The sequence below is a fragment of the Octopus sinensis genome, linkage group LG3, assembly GCF_006345805.1.
Source record: "Octopus sinensis linkage group LG3, ASM634580v1, whole genome shotgun sequence".
Lineage (NCBI taxonomy): Eukaryota > Metazoa > Mollusca > Cephalopoda > Octopoda > Octopodidae > Octopus > Octopus sinensis.
The window spans coordinates 148,936,349-148,951,337 of NC_042999.1; the positions used below are offsets into that span (position 1 = coordinate 148,936,349).

General features: G+C 38.1%; 1 protein-coding gene across 1 annotated transcript; it reads right to left on the reverse strand.

Annotated features, from left to right (window-relative positions):
• Window positions 1–14,968, reverse strand: LOC115209945. Its single transcript, XM_029778584.2, has 7 exons — window positions 14,825–14,968; window positions 10,780–11,107; window positions 9,949–10,155; window positions 9,114–9,253; window positions 6,276–6,430; window positions 3,984–4,101; window positions 1–2,111 (listed from the first exon to the last, which is right to left on the reverse strand). The coding sequence occupies exons 2-7, from the start codon at window positions 11,060–11,062 to the stop codon at window positions 1,878–1,880; spliced, it is 1,137 nt and encodes a 378-aa protein (XP_029634444.1). The 5' UTR covers window positions 11,063–11,107; window positions 14,825–14,968; the 3' UTR covers window positions 1–1,877.
• Between the last annotated feature and the right edge of the window lie 21 nt (window positions 14,969–14,989).

A 14,989-nucleotide genomic window follows, 5' to 3' on the forward strand; every position in this document is an offset into this window, starting at 1 on the left:
TCATGGGACACTAAACACTGCTTGCGAAGACCTGTTGAGGCAAGTGAAATCAAAATCAAATTTGATGACTAGCATCTGTGCTAGTGGAGTGCTAAGAGCACCATCCGAGCGTGATCGTTGCCAGAGCTTAAAAGTCCCTCCGAATCCTCAGATATGTGATGAATGGTGTGTATATATATATATATAGAGAGAGAGAGAGAGACTTTCTCAAGTCCTGTATGTACAAGTGCAGACATATAGCCAAACCTGACTGAATGCTGGCTGCACAGAAAGCATGATTCCCATGAGGTTCTGCGCCTGCTATTACATCCCACCACTGTATCCATGGATTTTACGCTCACACTGACCTAATAAACCACCTCAGGACCCACAAAGTGTAAAGTTACTAATCTTTTCATCTTCAGAGACATGAAATATGAACATTACACCAACAGCAACAAAACCCAACTCTGAACATCAGATGCTTTTAAGTACCAGAGAATCTGAGCTGATTTTTGTGTAAATCAATACAAATTTGAATAGTGAAATATTTCTTATGCAATAACATGCTAGTTCTGTGGTCTTCATCCTCATTCAAGGAAATCTTGTTTACCTTGTAAGAGTAGCAGCATTGGGTTAGAACCAACATCAGTCTCTCAATGAAATACAACATCAGTATATGAACAATCCAACATAGGTTATAGAAATTCTGTTTCTAAGTTGATTGATTTTGGACCAATAGACAGTTTAACCACATAGGAATTGGTGGCTTCACTGCAACTTTATGTACAAAGCTGAAAGACTATTCACATTAGGTGAGATGGGTAGGGCACATGTTTGGACTTACCACAGCTGGACAACCAACGAGAGGTAGTTGAACTGTATTTTATTCCTCATATCACAGTTCCTTCGTACCACAAGCTATTTTGGCTCTCGTGTATAAATATATTTTTCCATTGTTATTGTCCCCTTCTACAAGATGGCAATGAAGATAAGAATCAGCTGCGATGCCGTCAGACCTTTCTGTGGTGAAGGAGATGTAATCACCTGGATCCGTAAGATCAAGGTGGTGGCCAGGCTACAAGGCATCGATGATGTAGCAGGCCTCACGGCCCTGAACTTGAAAGGATCTGCTAAGCTGGGAACAGGTCGATGAGTGTGCTGCTGAGGTTCGGAGACTGGTCATGCTATCTGTTTTTACTGGAGAGGGTCTAGAGAAGGAGGCACATCTGGTCTTTGTAAATTGCTTTCCCAACGACATATCACTGTGACTGCAACAACTGCCAGGTAGTGAGAAAATGACGATGAGCGAGCTCATTGCTCAAGGCCACATGTCAACACAAAACACCAGGCAGAAGGCAGTGGTGTTGGTAGCTGCAAAAGCCTGTGACGTAGTGCAACAACCGGTAAAGAATGAGGAGGGAAAACTGCCATGGAGCGACAGTGACCATTCATGAGCCGGTGCTTCAAGTGCCAGGGACGAAGCCCGGAGCCATTTGTTACTGGTGCAGGTAGACTGGGAATATCACTTGAAACTGTAGCCAGGGAAAAGGCCACAGGAAAGTTGCTGCCTCTCAAACTTACCCTGCAAGCAAGTAGAGGTGCTTGTGCAGTGGTGACAAATGTTATGATAAATGTGAGTCTTTACTTAATCTTATGATAAATCTTAATCCTTGACTTGATGTTTCCTTATAAATCTCATATCATTTATACTGTTGTATATTCTCACTAATTATCCTAGCTTATTGAATAAAAGATTTACTTCAAAACTTCTTATAACACATGTATAATAACAATCCATTAAATCAGTGTTTCACTGAAGGTCATAAATATCTCTGTACAGATATAAAAAAGAATTTTATGGCTTTAGAGTCTTTGTTAGCCATCTCCTTCATCAATCACGTTACGCTATACATTGAATAAAGGGTCATAACAAGACGTATAACTGGTGACACTAAAACTGTAAACAGGGGTAGGCTGTAATATTGCAGGTAAAATGTGAAATCTCGAATTGACATGATGTCAAAGATTCTGAGGGTGCCTCGGCTGGATGGGGGTAGACATCTGGTTCGCCAGTAAAACAGAACATTCTGGAAATATGCTGTATCGTGTTGTTTTGAAAGAATCATTCCCTAGAAATAAAATTCGATAAATAATTTAAATTTTATACAAACAAACAAATGAAGGTTCATCAACATCATCATCATCGTTTAACGTCCGCTTTCCATGCTAGCATGGGTTGGACGGTTCAACTGGGGTCTGGGGAGCCCGAAGGCTGCACCAGGCCAGTCAGATCTGGCAGTGTTTCTACAGCTGGATGCCCTTCCTAACGCCAACCACTCCGAGAGTGTAGTGGGTGATTTTAGGTGCCAGACGAGGCTGGCGAACGGCCACACTCGGATGGTGTTTTTTATGTGCCACCGACACAGGTGCCAGACGAGGCTATACAAAATACTTCTTCAAAACTGATCTGATATTTAACATTCAAAATGGTGTATATGCACACACATATACAATTTCCCCCCATGTTGTCTAAACTCTGAACTCTGTCTGAAATGTCAGAAACTCTATTTCCAATGGCAATTTTATCTCTACTCTTTCTGTCACATTTTTCAAACAACACAGGTCTTGCTGAAGGAGAACCCTACCAAATCTTCTGCCGTTTTGTTTGATATACAAATACACACTCATACATACATACATATATATATATATATATATATATAGTTGAAATTTATAGTGAAACAAAAGACGAAAACAGGTGTATGAACAACCAAATGCATTAGTTTGATGCTTGGGAAAATGAAAAAGTTTTTTATGTTTCGAGCCTACACTCTTCAACAGAAAGGAGTAAGAGAAAATAAAGAGAGAATGAAAAAACTTGTAGATTTCAGCAGTTCAACATGGTGTGTGTGTGTATGGGTGAGGACAGTTGTGTAAAGAAGTGCCAATTTCTAACTGTGGAGGGAACCTGTGGTAGAGGTAAAGCCAGGAAGACATGGGACGAGGTAGTGAAGCATGACCATCAAACTTTGGGCCTCACAGAGGCAATAATTAGTGACCAAGACCTTTGGTAATATGCCATGCTTGAGAAGACCCATCAAGCCAAGTGAAATTGTAGCCATGGCCACTGCTGGTGTCACGTAACTGGTACGTAAAGAGCATATTTTGAATGTTGGGCATCAAGGTGGCAATTACAAATGACCGAGACCTTTGGTATCATGCTGTGCTTGAGAAGTCCTGTCAAGCCAAGTTAAACCATAGTTGTGGAGATACTGGTCATGCAAATGGCACTTGTGCCAGTGGAACCCATTACATTCTAGGAGTGGTTGACATTAGGAAGGGCATGAAGCTGTAGAAATCATGTCAAATTAGACTAGAGTCTGGTGCAGCCCCTCAGCTTACTAGCCTTGGTCAAACTGTCCAACCCATGCCAACATGGACAATGGACATTAAATGATGATGATGATGTGTGTATGTGTGTGTATTTTACATATATGTTCATTTATCTACATGTGTTTTCATGCTTGCATGTTGCATGAACATTTTATTTAAGGTAGTCTTTTATAGCTGGATGCACTTCCTGATGCTAACCTTCACCTGTTTTGCAAAGAAGAGATCACTTATTCTACACAGCTTTAAAGGCATGAAGTATCTGGATGATTTTTTGACAGGACAAACAGAGCAGAACACTGCCCGTCATACTTTCTCACATGCAATTGTATATATAAACAAGCACACAGATATATATGCAAGCATAAACAGACAGACATATACATACATAAAACAGTCGTTTCAGTATTTCTCTACCAAATTCACTCACAAGGCTTAGGCCAGCCTGTGGCTATAGTAGAAGGCATTGCTCAAAGTGTTGCACAGTGGGACTGAACCAAAAATGATGTGGTTGGAAAGCAAACATCTCAACCACATGGCCATGTCTACACCAATGTAAACTCATTCTCATTAAAGATAAAACCACGCAAGAAATTATTACTAATAATTACCATAACTTCGTTTAAATAGTGGACATTCGATTCAATCAAGCCCTCTAGGTTCTGAGCAGATTTCAAGAGAAACAGCATCAAAGCAGTCCAGCAGATAATGACAGCCAATATGGAAACCCTGGAATACATAATTAATAGAAATGTGAATCTTCCCATGAAACAATTTGCTCTTTTTCCACTTATGTATTTTTAACCCTTTTGTTACCATATTTCTTATCAAGATGCTCTGTATTTCTTCCAATTAATTTACAATATAACAAAGAATTTAGTAAAATAACTTAGTTATCATTAAGCTAGGGTTAGGAACATAAATTGTGACTAAGGTTTGGTGGAAGATTTTAATTCAGAGCTTTTGAAAACAAGACATTTGTACTACAGAGCCAGAGGCAGTTTCAGCCAGATTGGTATCAAAAGGGTTAAATAACATCATACAATATTGTCATAAACTTTTCGTTTTTTTTTATTATTAAATGTTGATAATTATTTTAGTAACCATGAGATACATACAAAATATATTTTATTGTTTTCAGGTTTATATTTAAAAATAATTTGCTATATTTAGACCTGAAGATTCATAAAAGGTTGGTCTGCTAATCCTCTTCAGCTCATAAGGATCCATAGGACTAAGCATGTAATTATGATATCTATAGTGTAATCAGCCTTGTCACATTTTATGTGTCATGCTGAACCTCCATGAGAACTATGTTAAGGGTATGCAGGTTTGTGGAGTGCTCAGTCACTCACATATTAATTTTACGTGTAGACTGTTTCATTGATTGGATCAAGTGGTACCCTTGTCATCATAACCAACAGAATGCCAGTAGTGTAGGGCTAATGCTCCTACCTAAAAAAATAGCACAAGCTCTAATTGGGAAGAGTACCTGTTGAAGGGTAGACCCAGCAAGATGTGAGTCGGAGTAGTGAGAAAGGATCTTCGGAAGCTGGGCCTCACTGAGGAAATGACAAGTTACAGGGAGATGTGGTGATTAGTTGTACTTGATAAGACTTGTCAAGCTAAGAAAAGTTGCTGTCTTCCACACATACAGGCTTGTACTTTCAGGTGTTGGCGCCACTTAAAAATCACTCATGCTGGTGTTGCATTAATGCACCTGTACTGGCACTACATTAATGCATCCAGCACATTCTGCTAAGTGACTGGCGTTAGGAAGGACATCCAGCCGTAGAAACCATGCCACAACAGACAGTTGGAGTTTGGATAACTCTCTGCTGGCCAGCTCCAGGTCAAACATCCAACCTACAGCAGCATGGAGAGCAGATGTTAAATGATCAGGATGATGATTATGGGAGCATCAAAGACAATTCAAAACCAACAAGACTGAGACGAGGAAAAGAGGAGAAAAGTCACCGAAAGCCTATGTTCTATATGAAGCAAAGGGTTTAAATAAGTATTCTATTTGAGGCTCTAATAATTCTGCCAATTTACCTCCATTAACAATTTCAATTAGTCAGAGCTGGAACTGGTTACAGTAAAAGTATAGTAGCTAGGGTAAGGAGAAGTGCAGAGGATGTATAGTCAGCACTGGCATTGACCACGCTCGAATGGTGCTTTTTACATGTCACTGGCACAGGAGCCAGTCAGGAGGCACTAGCATCAACGACGCTTGAACGATGCTTTTTACATGCCACTGGCATGGGAGCCAGTCAGGCAGCACTGCCATCGACCATGCTCGAGTGATGCTTTTTATGTGCCACTGGCATGGGAGCTAGTCAGGCAGCACTAGCATTGACCATATTTGAATGGTGCTTCTTATGTACCACTGGCATGGGAGGCAGTCAGGAGGCACTGGCATCGACCATACTTGAATGGTGTTTTTTATGTGCCACCAGCACTGGCATCATACCAAGTAGAAAAAAAAAAGGAAAATTTATCTGATGACTCAGTTTAAAAAGTTATCAAAGAATCACACCTATTTCTTTACTATCCACAAGGGGCTACAAACAGAGAGAACAAACAAGGACAGACAAACGGATTAAGTCGATTATATTGACCCCAGTGCATAACTGGTACTTATTTAATCGACACTGAAAGGATGAAAGGCAAAGTCAACCTCGGCAGAATTTGAACTCAGAACGTAGTGGCAGACGAAATACCACTAAGCATTTTGCCCGGCATGCTAATGATTCTGCCAGCTTGCCGCTTCAAAGAATCACACCACCATCTCATTCTATTTGGTGAAAATACAATTTTGCTGTATTTTTCAGAAAGTAATAAATAGAAAAAAAAAACCCCACATATAGATACAGATTTAAATAGATATCAATGAGTCATACCATCGTCTGATTCTGTTTGGTGACAATTTGTTTTTAGCATAAATACTTTCAAAGAGGTAATAAAACAGAAGCATAACACCACATATGTACAACAAAATATAGATTTGGTAACGCCGAGAGGGATGTGACATATCAAATGATTCAGTTATCTCTGCCTAAAAGAAGAAAAGAGAATTATATTTACTTCACATACCATATTATCAAAACTGTTATCATCATCATCAACAACAACAGTGTTATTTTCACATGCTTTCTTTTTAATGCTACAAAGGACTGGGTGTCTCTTCCTGCAATTAGATCTTTCATTATAGACATAGGTATGGATGCACAATCACCTGGCTGCAAAGTGAAATTTGCAACCAGGTGATTCTATTTTTGATATCACTGTGCAACATCTCGGAAAGTGTCTTCTACTACAGCATCAGATTAGCCAATACATCATGAGTGGAATTTGGCAGATGGAAACTGTGTAGAAGCTTGTCACGTGTGTGTGAATCTATCTATCTATCTATCTATATAAATATATATATAAATTAGAAAAAAACCCACCTTTTATCAATTCAATAATGAAAAATTAAATTATTCCATTTAGAAAAATTACATATTATAGAAAGATTAGATATAAGATAAAAGACATAACAATGATTAAGTAATGTGCAAAATAATAAACAAACCATACATATTTGGTAAAATATATTTGTTATTCTACCAAATGTATACAGTTTATAATATAATATAATATATAATTTTTCTAAATGGTATAATTTAATTTTTCATTATTGAATTGATAAAAGGTGTTTTTTTTCCTAATTTATATATATTTTGTGAAATTTGATTTAGTATTTCTAAATTTAATTTTTCCCTGTAAGTTTGGAATAATATTCCCTCATATATATATATACCTGTGTCGGTGGCACATAAAAAACACCATCCGAGCGTGGCCGTCTGCCAGCCTCGTCTGGCACCTGTGTCGGTGGCACATAAAAAAACACCATCCGAGCGTGGCCGTCTGCCAGCCTCGTCTGGCACCTGTGTCGGTGGCACATAAAAAAACACCATCCGAGCGTGGCCGTCTGCAGCCTCGTCTGGCACCTGTGTCGGTGGCACATAAAATCACCCACTACACTCTCGGAGTGGTTGGCGTTAGGAAGGGCATCCAGCTGTAGAAACACTGCCACATCTGACTGGCCTGGTGCAGCCTTCGGGCTTCCAGACCCCAGTTGAACCGTCCAACCCATGCTAGCATGGAAAGCGGACGTTAAACGATGATGATGATGATGATGATATATATATATATATATATATATATATATTTCTTTTCTTTTACTTGTTTTAATCATTGGACTGCAGCCATGCTGGAGCACTGCCTTGAAGGATTTAGTTGGACAAATTTCATCCCCTTAGTACTTATTCTATTGGTTACTTTTGCCTAACTGCTAAATTATAGGGATGTAAACAAACCAATGGTGGGGGACAAACACATACTCATATACATACAGGGCATTTGAGCTAAATTTGATGATCTTTTTGCCTTCTTTTTTTCAGAACAGCTTGATGCATTGGTGAACAGTGAATGGTATTGTAGAGCATAAAGATTAAAGTCGTAGTTGAGAAAAAGTTAGCTGATATGGAGGACTGGAAACCATCTGAATATTGGAAAAAAATTATTTGCATCATGATTTGCACTGGGCATTAAAATGCTGACATCATGACTACTGCTCAATGCTCTGTGAACACTGTATAGGCTGTAAGACAAGATACAGACAGCAGCAATGGAGATTAGAAAACCATGGCCAGCAGAAGAGGCCACAACTGACTCTGACTGTGTCCACACACCGGAATTCGTCCTCACATCTTTGAATAAGGCCTTAGGTTCAATTCAGACAGCTATGTGAAGCTACTGGAGATTGGAGTCAATTCCTGTTTGGAGAAGGTTGTTGTTGATGTCCATGGGGTCAGTATATGACTAGAGTTATATTCAAGTTTCTGTGGAATTATGTAAATGAGAAGAAATCTTTTCTAGGAGAGGACAGCAGTTTAGTGCAGTGGACCTCTACCAACTGTTAAGATAGAGTGTCTCACTAAATACACAATAAAACAGCTGCAATAAATTTGACTTATTACTTAAGTCTTTTGTCTCCAATGAAGCATTGGCCATTGATGTTTTTGTTCCATTGTTCTTGACTCTGGCCTGCCTTTCTACCTCTTTTGTGGGTTCGTGTGTTTTTCTGAGGGAATGCTTTCCTCTCCCATGCCTTGCTGATTTTAAATTATCATAAATGCTTCTGTGTGGCCCTATACACATCCATTTTAACCACTTGGAAGTGGTGGCCCATATTATTCTAGCCTCTATGCTTTGACCTGTCCAGCACAGGAGGTATTACCAGGAGTTTGTGCTCAGCTAGCATAGCTCTCAAGGTCATCGAGACACACAAGCCATAAGGACTGGACCTCATGGTAGAAAAGATTTGAGCACATGACCTACGAATGGACAATTCAATACCTTATTCACATTGTCATTTACCATTGAAATTTGAAAAGAAATACTCACCAACAAATTTTAAATTATCATAGAGTAGCCCTATACAGATCCATTTTTAACCACTCGGAAGTGGTGGCCCATATTATTCTAGCCTCTATGCTTTGACCTGTCCAGCACAGGAGGTATTACCAGGAGTTTGTGCTCAGCTAGCATAGCTCTCAAGGTCATCGAGACACACAAGCCATAAGGACTGGACCTTGTGGTGGAAGAGATTTGAGCACATGATCTACGAACAGACAGTTCAATACCTTATTCACATTGTCATTTACCATTGAAATTTGAAAAGAAATACTCACCAACAAATTTAGAAAATCTGCATGCCAGAAGACTACACTGTCGTGGAATTTGTTGTAATCAGAAGATATTAAAATTGGATGACTGATGGAAAAATTATTTAGTTTCTCAGATAACATCTGTAATTTTGTAAATGTATAACCTGAAAGAAAAGATAATGATACTTAGAGTACTGACCTCAGTTTTAATCTTCCACCAAAATTTCATATTAATTTATGTTCCAAAAACCAGCTTAATGTTTATAGTAATTTCATTAAATTCACCAATACCAATGCCATATAAAAAGGACCCATGCCATCATCATCATCATCGTTTAACGTCCGTTTTCCATGCTAGCATGGGTTGGACAGTTCGACCGGGGTCTGGGAAGCCAGGAGGCTGCATCAGGCTCCAGTCTGATCTGGTGGTGTTTCTACAACTGGATGCCCTTCCTAACGCCAACCATTCCGTGAGTGTAGTGGGTGCTTTTTACGTGCCACCGGCACGGAAGCCAGTCAGGGTGGCAAGCATCTGTGCCAACTCCATGTAAAGAGCACCTGTTCCAGTGCCACATAATATGCACTCATGCCGGCGCTACATAAAAGGCATCAATACACTCTGTAAAATAGCTGGCATTAGGAAGAGCATCAAGCCATAGAAACCATGCCAAAACAGATGAATGGAACCTGGTGCAGCTCTCCAGCTGGCTGGCTTCTGTCAAACCAACCAACCCATGCTTACATGGAAAACAGGTGTTAAATTATGAATTTCCATTATTTTCAAAATTAATTGAAATAAAGGCAGTGCATTTCAACAGAAATACGGTAACAAAAGGGTTAATGAAATAAAGTTTCTTACCATGAATTTTGAAAAAGAAGTAGGCAGCAACAAAAATGAGGATAATGAAAAGGGTTATCAGTTGGAGTAGGTCAAACTTGTTTAATCTCATCTTTGCCATATCTGGCCAAATGGAGACACCACCACCAACAGCAAGTTTATTGGAATTTTGTTTGGCAGCAGCATGTTTATCAATAAGTATTTTACGTTTTTCTTCAATAGGTCGACCTGTAAGATATGAGTGTATTATAACCATAAAATGTTAATTTGTTTTCTGTAGTTCAAAGTGCCGATTACCACTCCACTCTTTCTGTACTAAAATGATCCAATGAGAGAGAGAGAGAGTGAGTCACATCACAAGCATGCAATCTGCTAGAAATAGCAGCCAAATCTCTCTCAAATCACATATTACTATCTTGAAAAAAGGGACGGACATATTGGATAAATAATAGTGTAGCAAATGGGGGTGGGGGCAATGGTTGAAGGCCCACTTCAGATGGCACTTTTAATGGGGTGACCGTTTTGAGTCTAATCTCTCTTTCTGTGCTAAAATGATCCAATGAGAGAGAGAGAGAAGAGAGAGAGAGAGAGAGAGAGTCACATTACAAGCATGCAATCTGCTAGAAATAGCAGCCAAATCTCTCTCAAATCGCCTTACTATCTTGAAAAAAAGGAAGGGCATACTGGATAAATAATAGTGTAGCTGGTGGGGGTGGGGGCAATGGTTGAAGGCCTCCTTCAGATGGCACTTTTAATGGGGTGACTGTTTTGGGTCTAATCTCTTTAATGCCTAGTAAATTTATAAGAAAACAGCAAAACAAAACAAAAAGACAATAAAATTTTTTGCTTTACCTGGTGTAAGTCGTAACTGTGCTAAAGTAGGACTCACAGTTTTCTTTGAATAACCAAGTCGTGTCTTTGATTCTAATTCCTCCAGAAATTTCTGTTTGATTATATAAAAATCAATTTCTGAAGACTCTGGTGGTTCTTGTTTCTTGGACCTGTGTCTAGGCTCTGAAGCAGTTACAGTTAATGTAGGAGTGCTTAGACTGGCTTCTCTTCTCATGGGAGTACTAGACTTGTGTGATATACAAGCGGTTGAAGAAAATTCTCGTTCTCTACAGCTAGTCCGCATCTTGGTAAGATATGATCATCTCTGATACAAGCCAGATAAATATTTCTGAATAAAGAATCAAAAACAAATTTAAGAGTTAATAATAGTGGTTCTCTTCACAAATCTTATGATTGGTGGAAATGATCAGAAAGACAACCAGCACTCCATTGCTTGATCCAACCAATGGAACAGCCTGTTTGTGAAATTAATGTGCAAGTGGCTGAGCAATCCATAGACACATGTACCCTTAACCCTTTCGTTACTAACCTGGCTGAAACTGGTCTTCACTCTGTAGTACAAATTCTTTGTTTTCAAAAGTTCTGAATTAAAATCTTTCACCAAACCTTAGTCACAATTAATGTTCCTAACACTAGCTGAATGATAACTAAGTAATTTTACTAAATTCTTTGTTACATTTAAAATAATTGAGAGAAAAACAGAGAATCTCAAAATAAATACAGTAATGAAAGGGTTAATGTAGTTCTCAGGGAGGTATAGTGAGACACAGAATGTGACAAGGCTGGCCCTTTGAAATACAGGTACAACATTTTTTCACCAGCCAAGTGGACAGGAGCAACTTGAAATAAAGTATCTTGCTCAAGGACACAATGCACTGCTAGGAATTGAACTCACAACTTTGTGATCATGAGCCAAATACCCTAACCACTAAGCCATGCACCTTCACAGGAAGACAACACATTGCAGCATTTAGTTTTGTTTCTTCAATTTCTAAGTTTAAGCCTTTAAAATAATAAAGTAAATGCGCCCTTTTTAAAGCCTAGCCAGGCTCATGGGTCCGTTTTCCCGGTTTCTATGGCATATGTGTTCCCCAGCTGGACAGGACACCAGTCCATTGCAGTGTTACTCATTTTTGCCAGCTGAGTGGACTGGAGCAACGTGAAATGAAGTGTTTTTCTCAAGAACACAATGCGTTGTTCGGTCCAGGAATCGAAACCACAATCTTACGATCATGATGCTGACACCCTAACCACTAAGCCACGTGCCTCCAAGTTTAAGCCTTTAGCATTCAGATTATTCTATCAAATGTAAAGCTTATGCATTTACATTGTCATAAATTAATCATGCATTATCTTGTAACTTTGAGATTTTGATGATGATGGTAGTTTAATATCCGCTTTCTATGCTGGCATGGGTTGGACAATTTGACTGAGGACTGACAAACCAGTAGACAGCACCAGGTTCTAATCTGATCTAGCAAGGTTTCTACAGCTGAATGCCTTTCCTGATGGCAACCACTCCGAGAATGTAGTGGGTGCTTTTTACGTGCCACTGGCATGGGAGCCTGTCAGGTGGCACTGGCAACAGCCATGATTTTAGGTGTGAGAGGCTGGTTCTCACCGGTTTGAATGCTAAAGTGTTAAAATTAATAGATTAATTTATTAGTGGAGCACTGAACTAAATTTTAAAAGTTAGTCAAGGAAATATGGGCAGTGTCCAAGAACTTAACAGGCCCATTCAGACTGTTGCAGTGTACCCCGCCCTCGATATGTGCAAGTAAATGTCTCGAGGAAAAATATAGGCAGGAAGGAAATTGGTGTCTGGTTGAATGCCTGCACCAGAGTGGACTCTGTTAAAGACATCAAAAGACCAGGTAATGATGTTAAATCATGCAGCTTAATGTCATTATTTGTTAGCATATTACCATTGTTTGATATATCAAAGAGTGACAATCAAATTATATAAATTACTTAAGAATAGTAATACAAATTGCACATCTATGTATATTATGTGTTTAGGTTGAACATGTTTCTGTATATGCTCAGGAAACATTTTCTAATCTGGTATGAATCATAACAGATATTGCTGGTGCAAGATCAACAACTTCTCATAGGAGCCAATATGTGTTTGGTTCACTTGCTAGAAATAGTAACCAAATTCCTTTCAGGCATCCCTACACAAGTGTACCTCACTGACTTTGTTTGCTCATAACGTCCATGAAAATGCATATTTTTTAATTAAAATTTTTACAAATCTGCTTCAGATTATGCAGATTTTGATTGTATCAGAATTTGCAATAAAAATGTTTTTTCAAGAGTGGGGAGGGGACTTTCTGAAAAATTCACAAAGGTTGATTTTGTTTCTTCCTAACTTTCAGAAAAATGGGTACTTTTTTTAAAGAAATTTCTACAAATATCTCTCATGGTATAGATTATAGTTATATCAGAATTTATGAAAAGAAAAGAGAGAAAAAAATAAAAAAAATGGTGGGCTTGTACACGTATATACTGACAAACATACCAATTTTTTTTAAAATTTCAAGTTTCATTGTGATGTGAACCCACCAATTTTTTTCCCTATTAATTTCCAATATAATCGTATTATACATAATTTGAAAGGTATTTATAGAAAATTAAAAGGCGTAAAAAGGAGACATTTGTCACCAACTCCTTACGTACGGTCGTTATTCCCTACATGAAGAAATAAAGTCAACTGGTGTGAATTTTCTGAAACTCCACTCCCCGTCCCCAGTAAAACGTTTTCCCCCCAAATCCTAAATTTTCTGAAACTCCTCTCCCCGTCCTCAGTAAAACGTTTCCCCTCAAAATCCTATATAATCGGAATCTACACCATAGAACGTTTCATTTACAAATATCTATGTTCCTAGAAGCTACGAGGAAACAAATTCGGGTGGAGGAGGGGACCGAGGATGGCACACTTGAGTAGGTATGCCCCCCCTCTTGAATAGTCCTCTGCTGTCTTTAAAAAGAGAATACGGGATCTTTTCGGTTTGAACGGCAGTTTTTTCTAGCGGTGACATATGAAATTGTCACCCATAATTATGACCCTAGTATCGATCTATTGCATTTCAATCTGTTTTAAGGGTAGGATTAGGGGTGGGGGAAGGGTATCTTGTTTTTCTTCACAAATGTAAATAAATCCAATCTGTTTCTTAAACGAGGGACATATTCATACGGCACAGAATGTTTTTTTTACCTCAATAGACGTCATTGATTGGTTGAAATTGCAGAAATAACAACAACAAATATATCTTACAAACTATAGAATTTTCCCAATAAAGCCAAGAGAAAAAAATGTTTTATAAACACATTCTACCAGTATACGAAGTTTAAAAGTGTTTAGTTACGTGGAAATTATTTTAAAAAAACTGCCATTCAAACCGAAAAGATCCAGAATACGTACTGGAAAAATGTAGTCTGCAATAAACTATGACTGAAAAGATGAGATGGCCATGGCTAGAACGCCTTTGATCATAGTGCTGCTGGACGTGGTATAATCTAGGGCTAAACTATTCACTATCCATCCAGATAAATCCAAAATTCTTGATTCATAAAACATTCTAAATTTGATCTCACCTATCTGTCAGGTAAATTAAGGGGTGTGGGTTTAATCCGCCCTTTAAATCAAAAGCAGATATACTTCTTTGTGTGTGTAGTGGTGGTGGGGAATCAAATAACTGTATAAAAATGGAAAGAAAAAGTTATTTTGCTGATATTTGGATCTCACAGAGCAATTAGATTACTTTTAAACGATTTGTCGTTAATAAAAAGAAACCGGATTTTCTTCTGTAAATGTTTAAAAATCACAAATTTAATTTTTTCGACTTAGCACCTTTTCAACGCAATAAGACGCAATTTTCTATTTGGTAAAGAATATTAAAAAACATGCCAGGAAAGTTGTTTTCATAACAAAGTTTATCAAATTGACAAAAGTAATTGAAATTATTAAAAAGAATATTAACATACATACAAATAAGGCAATAAATGTAGAAATATGAAGTAAAATTAATTAAACGACACAAACCTAAACTTTTGAAACATTCAGTCTGGTCAAAATATTGTCAACTCAGAACCCGTATCTAAAAGTTTGGAGACAATTAGTGAGTTAAAGAATATATTTATTAGTAAGTGTATCAATATAAGGGTATTACTAAAATATATTTACAAATATATTGACCCCTCTAAAATA

Bases quoted from the DNA above. Each gene is read 5' to 3' on its own strand.
- LOC115209945 (XM_029778584.2), bottom strand. From the start codon at position 11,062: ATGCGGACTAGCTGTAGAGAACGAGAATTTTCTTCAACCGCTTGTATA. The intron at 9,254-9,948 runs GTAAGAAACTTT...CTTTTCTTTCAG, and splicing joins CTTCTTTTTCAAAATTCATG to GTTATACATTTACAAAATTA. The intron at 4,102-6,275 runs GTATGACTCATT...TATGTATTCCAG, and splicing joins CCAAACAGAATCAGACGATG to GGTTTCCATATTGGCTGTCA.